A 13,862-nucleotide genomic window follows, 5' to 3' on the forward strand; every position below is an offset into this window, starting at 1 on the left:
AGCATGATATGGGTTCGAATCCCGGCGAGGGAAGAACCAAAAATTTGCGAAAGCAAATTTACAGATCTAACATTGTTGGGTAGATGTGTAGACGAGTTGTATATACATTATGTACACAGCCATGTATCACCATCATTGATGGCGATCCGATGGATACATCTGTTGTAGAGTTGTCACTGACTCAGACGTACTTATAAATATAATTATTTTCTGTGACTGTATATAACATTAATTTGTAGGATCCTTTACTATAGATAATTTAGCTGATCTGTAACAATAACATCTTCATGCCTTATATATCATGTACTGTAGTACGCCGCTAGATTAAAACTGACGAGGAAAGGTAACACACGGCCAGCGAAAGCTCTTTGTTTGATAGCCCAGGTGGTCGTGTGGTCTAGCGGGACGGCTGCAGTGCAGGCGATTTGGTCTCACGATATCACAGTAGCATGGGTTCGAATCCCGGCGAGGGAAGAACCAAAAATTTGCGAAAGCAAATTTACAGATCTAACATTGTTGGGTTGATGTTTAGACGAGTTGTATATACATTATGTACACAGTCATGTATCACCATAATTGATGGCGATCCGATGGATACATCTGTTGTAGAGTTGTCACTGACTCAGACGTACTTTTAAAAATAATTATTTTCTGTGACTGTATATTACATTAATTTGTAGGATCCTTTACTATAGATAATTTAGCTGATCTGTAACAATAACATCTTCATGCCTTATATATCATGTACTGTAGTACGCCGCTAGATTAAAACTGACGAGGAAAGGTAACACACGGCCAGCGAAAGCTCTTTTTTTGAGAGCCCAGGTGGTCGTGTGGTCTAGCGGGTCGGCTGCAGTGCAGGCGATTTGGTGTCACGATTTCACAGTAGCATGGGTTCGAATCCCGGCGAGGGAAGAACCAAAAATTTGCGAAAGCAAATTTACAGATCTAACATTGTTGGGTTGATGTTTAGACGAGTTGTATATATATAATATATACTAGGTCATTCTTACCATTGTTAAGTCAGTGTTGTAATGGATACAAGTTACAAAGAGTATAATAATATAACCATACTGCATATTTTTTTCTGCATACATGTTAAACGGAAATCTCAAAATTTTGCGTTTTAAATGTTATTTATCTTCAGTATCTGATAGAGTTGTTTTTTCTATAATATGAATTATTTTTTGAATCTTTAGCAATTTTACAATCCATATTTAATTGCATAAGTTTAATATGCAACATTGCGTCCTATTTCTCAATAGGTGAATAGTACTACAGGGAGATTAAACCTCAAGAGTTGAAAATAAACTGTCAAGGTTTTGACCAAAAAAAAAACCCGACAATGACAAGTAACAGTAAACAAACACAATATATAAAGAGTGCGCCAAACTCACAAGAGAGGTATCAAAAATCAATAAGTAAAAAACAATACTGATAATGTCTTTGCAAAAAACGAAAAGAGATTACAAGAAAAATGATATAATACACAACACGACAAAGAGAACTAAAGACTGAGCAACACAATCCACATCAAAGTATGTAGGCAACCTCAGGTCATTTTTGTTTTAGGAATTCTTAAGTTCAAACTTTAGTATTGGTACTTTGCTTTTTAGTAACTACAAAACTAATCTTATTTCTAGTTGCAAATTAAAGTTAGGATGTCTAGCATCTGTTGTGATGTTCTGTGGATACATTCCCTTGTTTGTATGGATATATATGAGCAAAAAGTACGAAACTAATACCAATGTTAAGACGTCAGTTGTCCATAAGCAGTCACGTGACAAATATGTTCGTTCATTTCAAGTGTTTGACAGTTCATTTATTAATGTGAAGGATTTTCGGAATACAGAATATAAGTTCGTGCACTATTCTTTACCCAATATTTCTTATCCTTTTAATTGTACTGGAACACTAGATCTGGAACCTCAAAGTTTTCTTCGTAAAATACAGGGACCAGTCGAGGACATTCTTTGCATGGTAAGTGATTTTTTAATTATGACTCGAATCCTATTTAGGAGTGAGCAATGTTTGTAGTTATATCTGTTTTCCCCCAATTTAAATTTTCCAAACATTCTAGTTTTTAATATAGATTAGACCGTTGGTTCCTCCGTTTGAATGGTTTTATACTAGTAATTTTTGGGGCCCTTTATAGCTTACTGTTCAGTGTGGCCGAGGCTGTATGTTGAATACCGTACTTTGACCTATAATAGTTTCAGTTTACAAATTTGACTTGGATGGACATAAAATATAGGGATTTGTTTGGGTTTTTAATTTTGTAACCTTTTACAAAACGTTAAAGGTTACAAAATTAAAAACCCAAACAAATCCCTATAGGTTCGTTCGTCTCTTTTCTTTATATTTTTGCTCTTAATTCTCTATTCTTTATATTTTAGCACCTAAATTTTTCGCTTTTTCTTATTTACTGGCATAATTGTCTCTATAAATTATCTTTTGGCTCGACTTTATTTAGCCACTTTTCTGTAGATTGTGCCAATAATTATATGTTATGTAAACCCCAATACTGCTCTCATAAACTAAACATACCATACTGCTTGATGTCATTTTTTAACATAAATATCTTCTTTTTTCCATCATATTTTCAATGTTGTCCAACGAATAAGCATCTATGTTTATGGGTGACTAGGATATAGAAATATGGTCACTTTCGATGTTCTTCTGATTGGCAATAAACCTTTGTCAAAGTGGGCCTGCCAAAGTGAGCCTGCCAAAGTGAGCCTGTCAAAGAGAGCCTGCCAAAGTGAGCCTGTCAAAGTGAGCCTGTCAAAGTGAGCCTGTCAAAGTGAGCCTGTCAAAGAGAGCCTGCCAAAGTGAGCCTGTCAAAGTGAGCCGTGTAGGATGTATAAATACGCAGCCAAGTTATGTTAGATTAGGGACATCGTGTATAAGAGTGCCATGTTCTGTGCACTTTTCGTGTAAAAGAGTGCCACGTTCCGTGCCTTTAAAGGACCCTTGCAATTATACAACAATAATAGTTATTTTCTTGTAATCTTAATCAAATAATGAATACGAACATATATGAAAAGATATTAATCCTCATTAAAATTGCTTGATTTTCAAAAATAATATCATCTAAATAACTATATGTGTTTGTCATATGCATGTAGCTCTTCGTGTTTTTTTTGGTGTTATACATCTTTGTTTTCAAATTTTTGCTTTGAGCGTCCCAGGTCCTTAAAAAGATAATTTCGAATGTTAAGATTTATAGTGTTATCTTCATTTTCTAAAAAAAAAACACATTCTTATAACATAGTTTGCAAGACAGTTGAATTAATAAAAAATACACGTCCTTTAAAGAGCTATATAACCTGTGTAACCCCGACATATTCTGTATACTAGTATATGTGCATGTCCCATGTCAGGAGTCTGTAATTCAGTGGTTGTCGTTTGTTGGTGTGTTACAGGAGCTTTGCTCATTATCAAAGGCCGAACAGTGACTTATAGTTGTTATTTTCGGTGTCCTTTGGTCTCTTGTGGAGACATGTTAAGAATATGCATATTCACTTCAAACACGGAGAAACATTCTACGACTCTGCATAGCACGTGATACAAACGTTTGTATAAAGTTTAGGACTTCAAACACACTTGTCCTCAATCATTACACTTATCATTATAAACATCCATGTTCGAAATGAGCATCTGGTTAAGTACAAAGGGTTGAAGTTCCATTAAATAAATGTTAAGATAATATTCAATTACCAGTTTTTGTGTTAAGAAAATGTGTCTCAGCCGAAATATTGACACTAAAAATATTACGTCGGTCAGAGAACTTTGAGTCATTTTTTATATATAAATTGAGGATTTATAATGTTTACGGATGTTTGCTCCTGTTTTTCAATTTTTGCAACATATTCGGAATACTCTGGTTTTATCCATGCAGTTTCATTTAACATTTTGCTCGCCAACCATTACTTTTCTTTTCATGATTTTATTACATTATGTTAAGTTTAAAAAGCAGTACATTTTTGTGTATTTAAAATTTGTATAAAATTATTGTTATTTTTCATTGTTTTTGAAAGAAAAAAGTTGCTAGTAATAAATGTATGAAAGATCTAAAGAGAAAAAAAAATCCGCCAAAGTTTCAAAAACAAGCATACGGAATATGATATTTCCCCAGTTGTTTTTTAGTTCCTTTATTTACATACTATTAAATCAAAGCAGTCTCTAAAAACCATGTTATTTTGGGGAAAAGAGTAGCTAGCATCCTTACGTGCATCGCTATATATTTGTTATAGAAAAGACCAAGACTTCTGGAGAATTATAAGAACCCGTGTTGGATGGAAGATGGACACCTTCGTTGTCTGCCATACTTCCACATTTTTGGTGTATGTAAATCAGGAACGACAGATTTATTCCGCCGGTTGATGATACATCACCAGATCATGCCAAATAAAGGATTGATGAAGAAAGAAACTTGGTTCTGGTCATGGAAACGGTATGGTGAACGTAAGTTGTCATGGAAACGGTATGGTGAACGTAAGTTGTCATGGAAATAGTATGGTGAACGTGAGCTGTCATGGAAACGATATGGTAAACGTAAGTTGTCATGGGAAGGGTATTGGGAGCGTAAGTTGTCATAGAATCGGATGGTGAACATAAGTTGTCCAGGAAACGATATGGGGAACGTAAGTTGTCATGGAAACAGTATGGTGAACGTAAGCTGTCATGGAAACGATATTGTAAACGTAAGTTTCATGAGAACGGTATTGGTAACGTAAGTTGTCATGGAAACAGTTAGGTTGCACATAAGTTGTCATGGATTCGGCATAGTGAACGTAAGTTGACTTTGCAACGAAATTTCATAACAGGTCTTTGTTTAAATACACTGTATTTGAATTCTGATTGATAGTAAAAGAGGGACGAAAAATACCAAAGGGACAGTCAAACTCAAAACGCCATGGCTAAAAATGAAAAAGACAAATAGACAAACAATAGTACACATGACACAACACAGAAAACTAAAGAATAAACAACACGAACCCCACCAAAAACTAGGGGTGATCTCGGGTGCTCCGGGTAAACAGATCCTTCTCTACATGTGGCACCCGTCGGGTTGCTGATGTGATAACAAATCTGGTAAATAGTCTAATTCGATAGGTCACATTCATGAAAGGGAAGGAGATTGTAGTTACGACGTTAGGAAAAGAGAGACGAAAGATACACAGTCAAACTCTTAAATCTAAAATAAACTGACAACGCCAACATATTCGATATCATTTGTGAAACGGTTATTCCATAACGGTCAGCCAACTCGTGATGCCGTCCGTAAAATTTACGAAGTTGTCTCATTGGCAATCGTATACCAGGTCTCCTTATATTTATATAGTTACTGGTTATATGTCTAGATGTTTAATGCATAATCAAAAAATGGAAACGCGTTGATTGATAGGATCTATCTATGTTAACACTATTGACTATAATAGAACATTTCAGTTGCGAATTTTAATTTTTGTTTGGGTTTTAATTTCTTAATATCAAGAAATAATTTCATTTCAGAAAGGTTATTATCCGTAAGTAATGTTTCCGCAAAATAAACAATTGCTGTTCTCTGTTCTATGGTCGGGTTGTTGTCTGTTTGATACATTCCCCATTCCCATTCTCAATTTTAATATTTTATATTTAAATATATACACAAGTATGTCGATGCCTTTTAAAAGCTTGTCATTACCCTCTTAAAGTCTGGGAATGAAGATGGTTTCCGAATCTTCCCCGTTATCCTATTCGGATTTAGGTTATCGTTTCCTATATAAGCACATGATCAGGAAAGCAACAATTCATGAAAGAGTTCATACATGTAAGTATCCATAATAACAAGACACTGCAGCGTAAATTATGTACCTAGATGAAATCAGATTGGTCTAAAGATATAAATCAGTTCCAACGACAACGCACCACAATGTTATTAAAACGAGAAAAAAATTGTATAACTGACAAACTTCAGTTCAGGACAAACGGAAAATGAAAAGAATATCTTAACGAAACCAGTTTACTTACACATTTACTTTCAACATTAGCATTTTTTTCAGTTTGTCGTGTTAATTTGGAAAATAAACAAGAAACTACGATTCAAATTCCCGCGATTTCTCAAGTGTATTATTGATATGTATGAATTTTAAATATAAAGTGGGTTCTTTGTATAAAAGAGATTATGTGTAATTACAAAAATAACATTACAAAATTTTCAAGAGTGCAATCATTGGATAAAAAATAATTTTTACTATGCTTTTCTTTTAAGATTCAGATGGTCCAATTTCAACACTGAAGAATTTTACCGACCTATTTGATGTCTTACCACAACGACTTACATATAGTTATGACTTAGATATGTACTACTCACACTTCGTGACAGGTAAAATAATAATTGTAATGCAATTATTTTGCATCAATGATTCTGATTGGATGACAGTAATTCTCTATCTCCTTGTCTGTAACTAAGGAAATATTGATTGTAATGAAACAAAACATTGTCATGTTGCGAAAAAAATATGTACAATGGGAAAAAATCTTCTATCAATAATTATCAAGGTACCAGGCTTATAATTCGACACACAACACGCTTGTTTTGTCTACATACGACACCTCAGTGACGCTTAGATTAAAATAGTTAAAAAGCCAAACAAGTATAAAGTTGAAGAGCAATTACATCTACTATACATAATAAACAATGTTTCAATTTGTTGACATGAAAAGAAAAACAAATAAGATCCAGAAGGATTAAATCAGTTTGTACACTAGTCTTACTACTTCCAACCTTTCATGTGAAGGGGAAAGTCGCGTGTGCTGTCATAATATTATCATAATGTAAACAAGTACAACAAGTCAGCTTTTTAGCTCACCAGGACGCGAAGGGCCCGATGTGATCTTATGCCATCAATTGGCGTCCGTCGTCTGTCGTCGTAAACTATTAAAAAAAACCTTCTCTTATGAGACTACTGGGCCAAATACCTTCCAGCTTGAACTAAATGTTCCTTATAATATGTTGTTTATGAATTGTATCAATTCAGACATATAGAAAAAAAAAAACATCTTGTTGGGTTGCTGCCACTAAATTGGTAGTTTTAAGGAAATTATGCAGTTTTTTGTTATTATTTTGAATAATTTTTTAGATAGATATAAACTATAAATAACAATAATGTTCAGCAAAGTAAGATCTACAAGACGTTCAATGACCAAAATTGTCAATTGACCACTTTTAAAACAATTTTAGACATTTTGTCCAAGTCTGCTAACATTTAACAATCTCTCCACTGTATCCAAATTTTTGAGCCATCAATAAACGTGGCCGCCATGGCTGAAAATAGAATATAGGGATCAAATGCAGTTTTTGGCTTATATATCAGAAACTAAAGCATTGAGGGCAAATCTGATTTGGTTAAAAATGTTCAAAAGGTAAAGATCTTTCAGCCCTGAAGTTTTTAGACATCCCAAACAACCCATTGTTGATTTGCTGCCTCTAAAGTTATTTTAAGAAAAAATTGCAGTTTTGGGTTAATATCTGATTTATTTATATTATTGAAGATAATGATAAACTGTAAAGAGAAAAAAATGTTCAGCTGATAAGATGTACAAAAAACTTTGATCAAAATTGTCAATTGATCCCTCAAGGGGTTATTTCCCTTTAATGACAATTTTACACAAGTTATTCATATTTTGTAATTTTTTTTCCTTGCACGTCAAGTAACATTGACACTTTACCAAAATGAAACATATGGTAAAAATGCATTTCTTTGCTTGAAGAAGAAAATATGACAAATACAATGAACATTTAAATGGCATTTCTAAGCCACTCATTAATATCTATTGAAAATCAAAAATAATCATTTATGAAAGATATAGGCAAAAACAAAAGTGAGCGATTCAGGCTCTTGAGAGCCTCTTATTTTATATAAAAGTCACATAAAAAAATCATTTTTTATAATTTATTAACGAATACAACATTTATTGTAAAAACAGTAGAGAAAACTCTTATGTCCTGTGTTGTCCCGAATGAAAGAAGTTTCAATGTTAATTATACATTAAATAGAGGCGAAATAAACCTAAGACTTAACTCAAACTCATCAGTAAAGAGAATAACATGAGGAAAAAATCCAATTAACATACAACAGCACACAAAACACAACAACGAAAAGTAGGGACAGAGTTATACGAACCCCACCACTAAAAAAAGAACCTTAAGAAAGCTTATTCAGTTCATTCATTTTCCCTGTTTTTATTAAGGTCATGGCGATCCAATGGACATCTGGTACCCTTTTGATTGGACATTGATACCGCAGAATAATCCTACATCAGAAGAACCAGTTTATATAACACCGAATCTGATATCTCATATAAATCCAAATATCAGGCTAATTCTCGTTATACGAGAACCAGCTGAAAGGTAATTCTTTGAGAGATAATTTAGCATTATTGTCATATTTCGTGGCGGTCAATTTTTATTGGTGGAGAAAGCTTAAGAGAACCAGCGAACTTCGGTAGGAAAACTGACAATCCTGTTCAATTGAGGTTACAGTCGAGCGCTAATGCACGTACAGAATTATGTTTCCTGATATAAGTCAGATATTGTATTCATTCATGAATCCGTATTTTTTTAAATTCATTTTACAAATATTGTTGAACTATACAGACTAAACTACAGCGATCCTAAAATATTAATACACTGGCGAAAATACATGTACAATAGAAAACCTGTTGAGTTTGAATATTATGAAGCCTTTGCAAACACGGAATTGTCTACTTTGATAAAAGATTTGATGATTAGCTATCACAAATAAGAATCATTGATTTGTTAATATAGATTAGACCGTTGGTTTTCCCGTTTGAATGGTGTTACACTAGTAATTGTAGGGACCCTTTTTAGCTTGCTGTTCGAGATGACTCGAGGCTCCATGTTGAAGACCGTACCTTGACCCATAATGGTTTACTTTTATAAATTGTTACGTGGATGGAGAATTGTCTCTTTGGCGCTCATAACACATCTTCTTATATCCATTGATTTATTTATTTCTGGACTTAACACCTCAAGGTAGTAGTAATCTAATTATTTGCGTTATGGAAACGTAGATTTTAAGATGCATAAATCTTTTGGTTATTAGTAAAATATGATTGTGTTCTTGTCCAAGTCAGGAGCCTGTTGTTCAGTGGTTATCATTAATTCTGTCTGTCATATTTATTTTTCGTATAAATTAGACAGTTATTTTTCACAATTGAATTATTTCATGCCATTTATAGCCAGCTATGCGGTATTTGTGCTGTAGTTGTTGAAGGCCAGAATGACAGTCATATTTTTTTGTATCTATAAAGAACTAGCATCAAAAAGTTGGTGCACACTGAATCACCCACATAGCGTGGTATTTTAAAGTGTGCGCCACATTTTGTATGTTCTTTCGAATAGACAGAAAAAATATTACAGTCATTACTTATAATTTAATTCTAAATTCCATTTTAAACCAGGGTAAATTGTGAAAAAAACGTTGATGACGTCATGGTAACATCACAAAATTATGTCTATCAGCTGATAAACAAAACACTGTCAGCCAATCAGAAGAAGCGTTACATCCAAAATTAAATTATTTCATTTTAGACTCTACAGTCATTACCTACATAAGAATTTGGCGATCAATATATATCCCAGTGCCAAGGAATTCCATGAAGATGTTCAACATGCTGTGTCTACTTTTGCTAATTGTACCAATAGAAAAAGTCTTCGGGCATGTTTATATGACACAGTTCTATATAAAAGGTTACGGGTACGTTTGATTATGATTAAGACGATAGCAAAAGACATGTTTTTATTCCTGCCACGGAAACATAACTATTTAATTTTCATTCAGTGTGTATAATCGATAACAGTTCAACGACACCCACTTCAGACTCCTGACTTGGGACAGGAGCATAAAGTGATTATGTGTCTTGCAAGTGTATTTCTTTATTTATATATCTATAATTTCAGTAACTTTCTAAGTAAACATTTCTTAAAGATTTACTTCTGAAAAAAACCCACACTAACTATATATATGTTTTCATCAAAATTTCAACCACCATTAATCGAGTAAAATAAAGTACTCCTGGAAACTTGCTTAGTTCAATTTTCATTTCCATTCGGATTACAAAACCGTGTTTACGTTTCAGGCACCAATATCCTCGGGGTTTTACAGTACTTTTCTGCGTGATTGGTTACAGGTCTTTGACAAAGATCAGCTTATGGTAATACGCACTGAAGACTACGAACATAATATAGCAGGAACTCTGATGAAGGTGTTCAAATTCTTAAATCTGGGTATGCACAATACTCTCGTCCTTAAAATTAATATTTTGTCTCATACTTTGCATGTTTTATAGTGTATGGTTTTGCAAAATATTAAGCATTGTGAATGTTCTAATTGTATAGAATGATGAGTCCACTTTAACAAATGAAGGGTCATTCGACCAAAAAATTGGTGATTATTTTAATGTGCACGTTCATATTTTGTAATCCATGGCATGATACATTAAAATATATGTTGTTTATCAATAAATATGCTTTGGTTAATCATAAAAATTCCGAAAACGATTAACATAGTCAAATAATGGAACTTCCAAGGGTACTAAACATGCACCCCTTAATTATGAAACAAAATTGTATGTTAATATTAAAGAATATTTTGTATATTGAAAAAAACACAATATGTCTTAAAGTACACGAACTGTTAAACTTCGTTTGTTAATGCTTGTTATAGTTCCATACCGTGAGACTTAAATATCTGTATATTTTCTAATAGATGAATATTGTTTTGCTAATAGATTTTTTAATTGTTCCAGATTGCATGCGAGTGCGACATATATTGTACGATATATAATTAATCAATCAATATTCATGTATTTACCATTTTATTGTAAAGCAAAACTTGAAAAACTGTTTTATACATGTTTCGTTACCGGTGTCACTTATTTGAATCGTTAGAGGTACATTTTTTACTGCAAACTCTTTGTGACGTCATATATGACGTACTATGTTGTTTGTATTACAATAATAAAATACAGAAGGGAATTAAGGAATGTTTAAAAGAGACAACAACCCGACCGAAGAGTAAAAAAAAACCCATTCATAATCACAACGGGTCTTCAACACAGCGAGAAAAATACCAAATTCAGAGTCCGACGTCAGCTGACCACTAAGCAATAAATATATAATACATGTGTAGTTCAGGAAAAAGGACGTCAGACTAAACTCACAAACATATAAAATGAACTTAAATTAAAAAAAAAACAAAAACATACAAGATTAACAAAGACCAGGAGCTCCTTACTTGTGACAGGCGCAAAAGTGTATTTTGTTTTCTGTTGTAGAAAATTTATGAATTACTTGAAAGCATTTTTTTACAGACAACGTAGGACCGTATGTGCTGGAGAAAATGGCATGTAGAGAGTTGGAGTATCAATCAAATTACATGTCGCCAATAATGAACGAAACGAGAAACCTTTTAGAAACATTCTATAACGATAGCCAGCGCGACATGGTCAGTCTAGTAGAAGAATATGGAATAAACCTTTCACTTCAGCCACAAGATGACATGGCCAGTAAAATAAACTGTACAAGATTTATGGCCAGAAAGCCTTTAGTGTCTAAACTTAAAAGGAAAAAAGTGAAACGCTATTTTGTTAGCAAGAAAAACGCTACAAAATATTTCAGAAATAAATATATACCTCGTTAATTTGTATTCGATTATAGATTTCATTTTGAAACAACAGTCAAATTTATAAATAGATCGAACTAATGAATTTAGTAAGGATGCACATTAATTATAGCATGCACCCAATCCTCTAGTGGAGACAAGTTTCAAAATGTAATCTCGAGTCTGGGATGTCACAGGTTTGACTGAAGCTGTGGTTTAACATATTGCTTCTCCGCTTAATTATACACGGTTATTGAGAGTAAGATGTAAAAATGGTCGGCTCAGTGTCATTCTTCTTGTGGACTTCAACATTGTTAAAAATCAATTCAGCGTAACAGTTTAGTACCAAACAGGATTTTGAATACTTACATCCTACATACTTTTGCAGGCAATCTATTGTTACGACAGTGAATCGTCGCGAATTCAGCTCTCATGTGCTCAACACAAAATAAAATATTTTCCAAAATTAACATCAATTTCATCAGCAATCAAATCAGGGTTTCAAAGCATTTGTGAAACTACATATTGTAGAGGCCGCATTAATCAGATGTGAATATAAAACAAATCTAAATCTGTTAGAGAACATATCATCTAAACCCTATCATCTTGTGATAATATCAATACATTTGACTACCCTTTACCATACACCAAGGGGTTTATGTTCCGCAATCAAAACTAAAGGACAAATTGATATAGTGTTATGATATTGTAATTATGTTTATTTATGTTGGCCTAATTTGTGTTGTATGGCCTGATAGTTGTTTACCAAATAATCTTATAACTGTGCAGTTTAGGAATCACTGGAACAATCACAGACTGATTGGAACTTTCTAGAATGATCCTTATAAAAGATGCGTAATTTAAACTTCTACGTTATTCCAGAAACTTCCGTTGTAACTTTCCAGGATTTTCCACAATGTTCCATTATAGAGTGTTCTAGAATTTTCCATGACAACACTATATATACAGACACTAAAGTTAAACTCTCATAATTAAACTTGGACATTGATAGACATTAGTATTCATAGCATTTGGATTGACACTTTTATTCTACAAACAACATCATACTGGATTGTGACATTAGTAGTGAACGTAATATTCAAATTGGATTCCGAAAGATTTCCGGATACAGATAAAGATAACAGATTGGACTCATATTTTGACAGTTAAGTTAACAGTAATATTTGTGTAATACCTTTTGTAAACTTTTGTATATTAAATATTGTTAAATTTTACTATTGATTTGTGTCTTTTGTTGGCTACAATTTAAAGGCGATTTCTGGCCGTAACAGAAATTTGGGGCTCGTCCTGGGATCTTAAAAATATCTTATTCAAAATTTGTTTAGTAATTTTTATTATAACTAGCCAACAAAATTCTACAAAATGGCATTTGATGCTGGTAAATTTTTGAAAACGCCAGACCTGGAGAGTTTTGATAATTTAAAGAAAGAGGAATTAGTGTTGCTTGCTAAACAACTGAAATTAGTTTTTAAAGTATCTATGAGAAAACAAGTTATAAAAAATTTGGTTATAGACAAATTAGTTGAATCAGAAATTTTAGGTGAAGAGGCTCTTGATCTTAAGGTCGAAAATGTTGACGCCTTTAAATTAAAACAGCTTGAATTAGAACATACACTTAAATTAAAAGAACTGGAAATGAAGGAAAGATTGGAAATGGATAAAAAGGAAAAAGAAGATGAATTAAAATTAAAAGAACTTGAAATGAGGGAAAGGCTAGAGATGGAAAAAATGAAAATTGAAATTGGCAAAGAGGAAAATAACACTAAAGTCCAGTCGAAATCAGATTATTTTGATGCAGCAAAAAATATACGTTTGGTTCCGAAATTTTGTGAAAAAACAGTTGATAAATATTTTCCACAGTTTGAGAAAATTGCAAATAATTTGAAATGGCCGAAACCATATTGGACTACGATGCTGCAAAGTGTTTTTGAGGGTAAGGCCGCTGAAATATACTCCGCACTTCCATCAGAAAAAAGTTCCGATTATGACACGGTGAAACAAGAAGTTTTGAAAGCTTATGAGCTAGTACCAGAAGCATATAGACAGAAATTTAGATCTTATAAAAAGTTTGATTCGCAAACCTATGTGGAATTTGCTCGTGAAAAAGAAGATTTATTTGATAAATGGCTTACTTCAAAGAAAACAGATAACAATTTTGATAACCTAAGA

At 33.0% G+C, this 13,862-nt stretch overlaps 1 protein-coding gene across 1 annotated transcript; it reads left to right on the forward strand.

The window, feature by feature from the left end:
* The first annotated feature begins 1,662 nt into the window (after positions 1–1,662).
* On the forward strand, positions 1,663–11,794 carry LOC143054883 (carbohydrate sulfotransferase 15-like). The gene is made up of 7 exons (XM_076227969.1): positions 1,663–1,980; positions 4,257–4,467; positions 6,257–6,370; positions 8,239–8,398; positions 9,602–9,767; positions 10,150–10,297; positions 11,383–11,794. Exons 1-7 carry the CDS (start codon positions 1,681–1,683, stop codon positions 11,709–11,711), a joined length of 1,428 nt encoding a protein of 475 aa, XP_076084084.1. The 5' UTR covers positions 1,663–1,680; the 3' UTR covers positions 11,712–11,794.
* The last annotated feature ends 2,068 nt before the right edge of the window (positions 11,795–13,862 follow it).

The sequence above is a fragment of the Mytilus galloprovincialis genome, chromosome 12 (assembly GCF_965363235.1).
Source record: "Mytilus galloprovincialis chromosome 12, xbMytGall1.hap1.1, whole genome shotgun sequence".
In the NCBI taxonomy this organism is placed as follows: domain Eukaryota; kingdom Metazoa; phylum Mollusca; class Bivalvia; order Mytilida; family Mytilidae; genus Mytilus; species Mytilus galloprovincialis.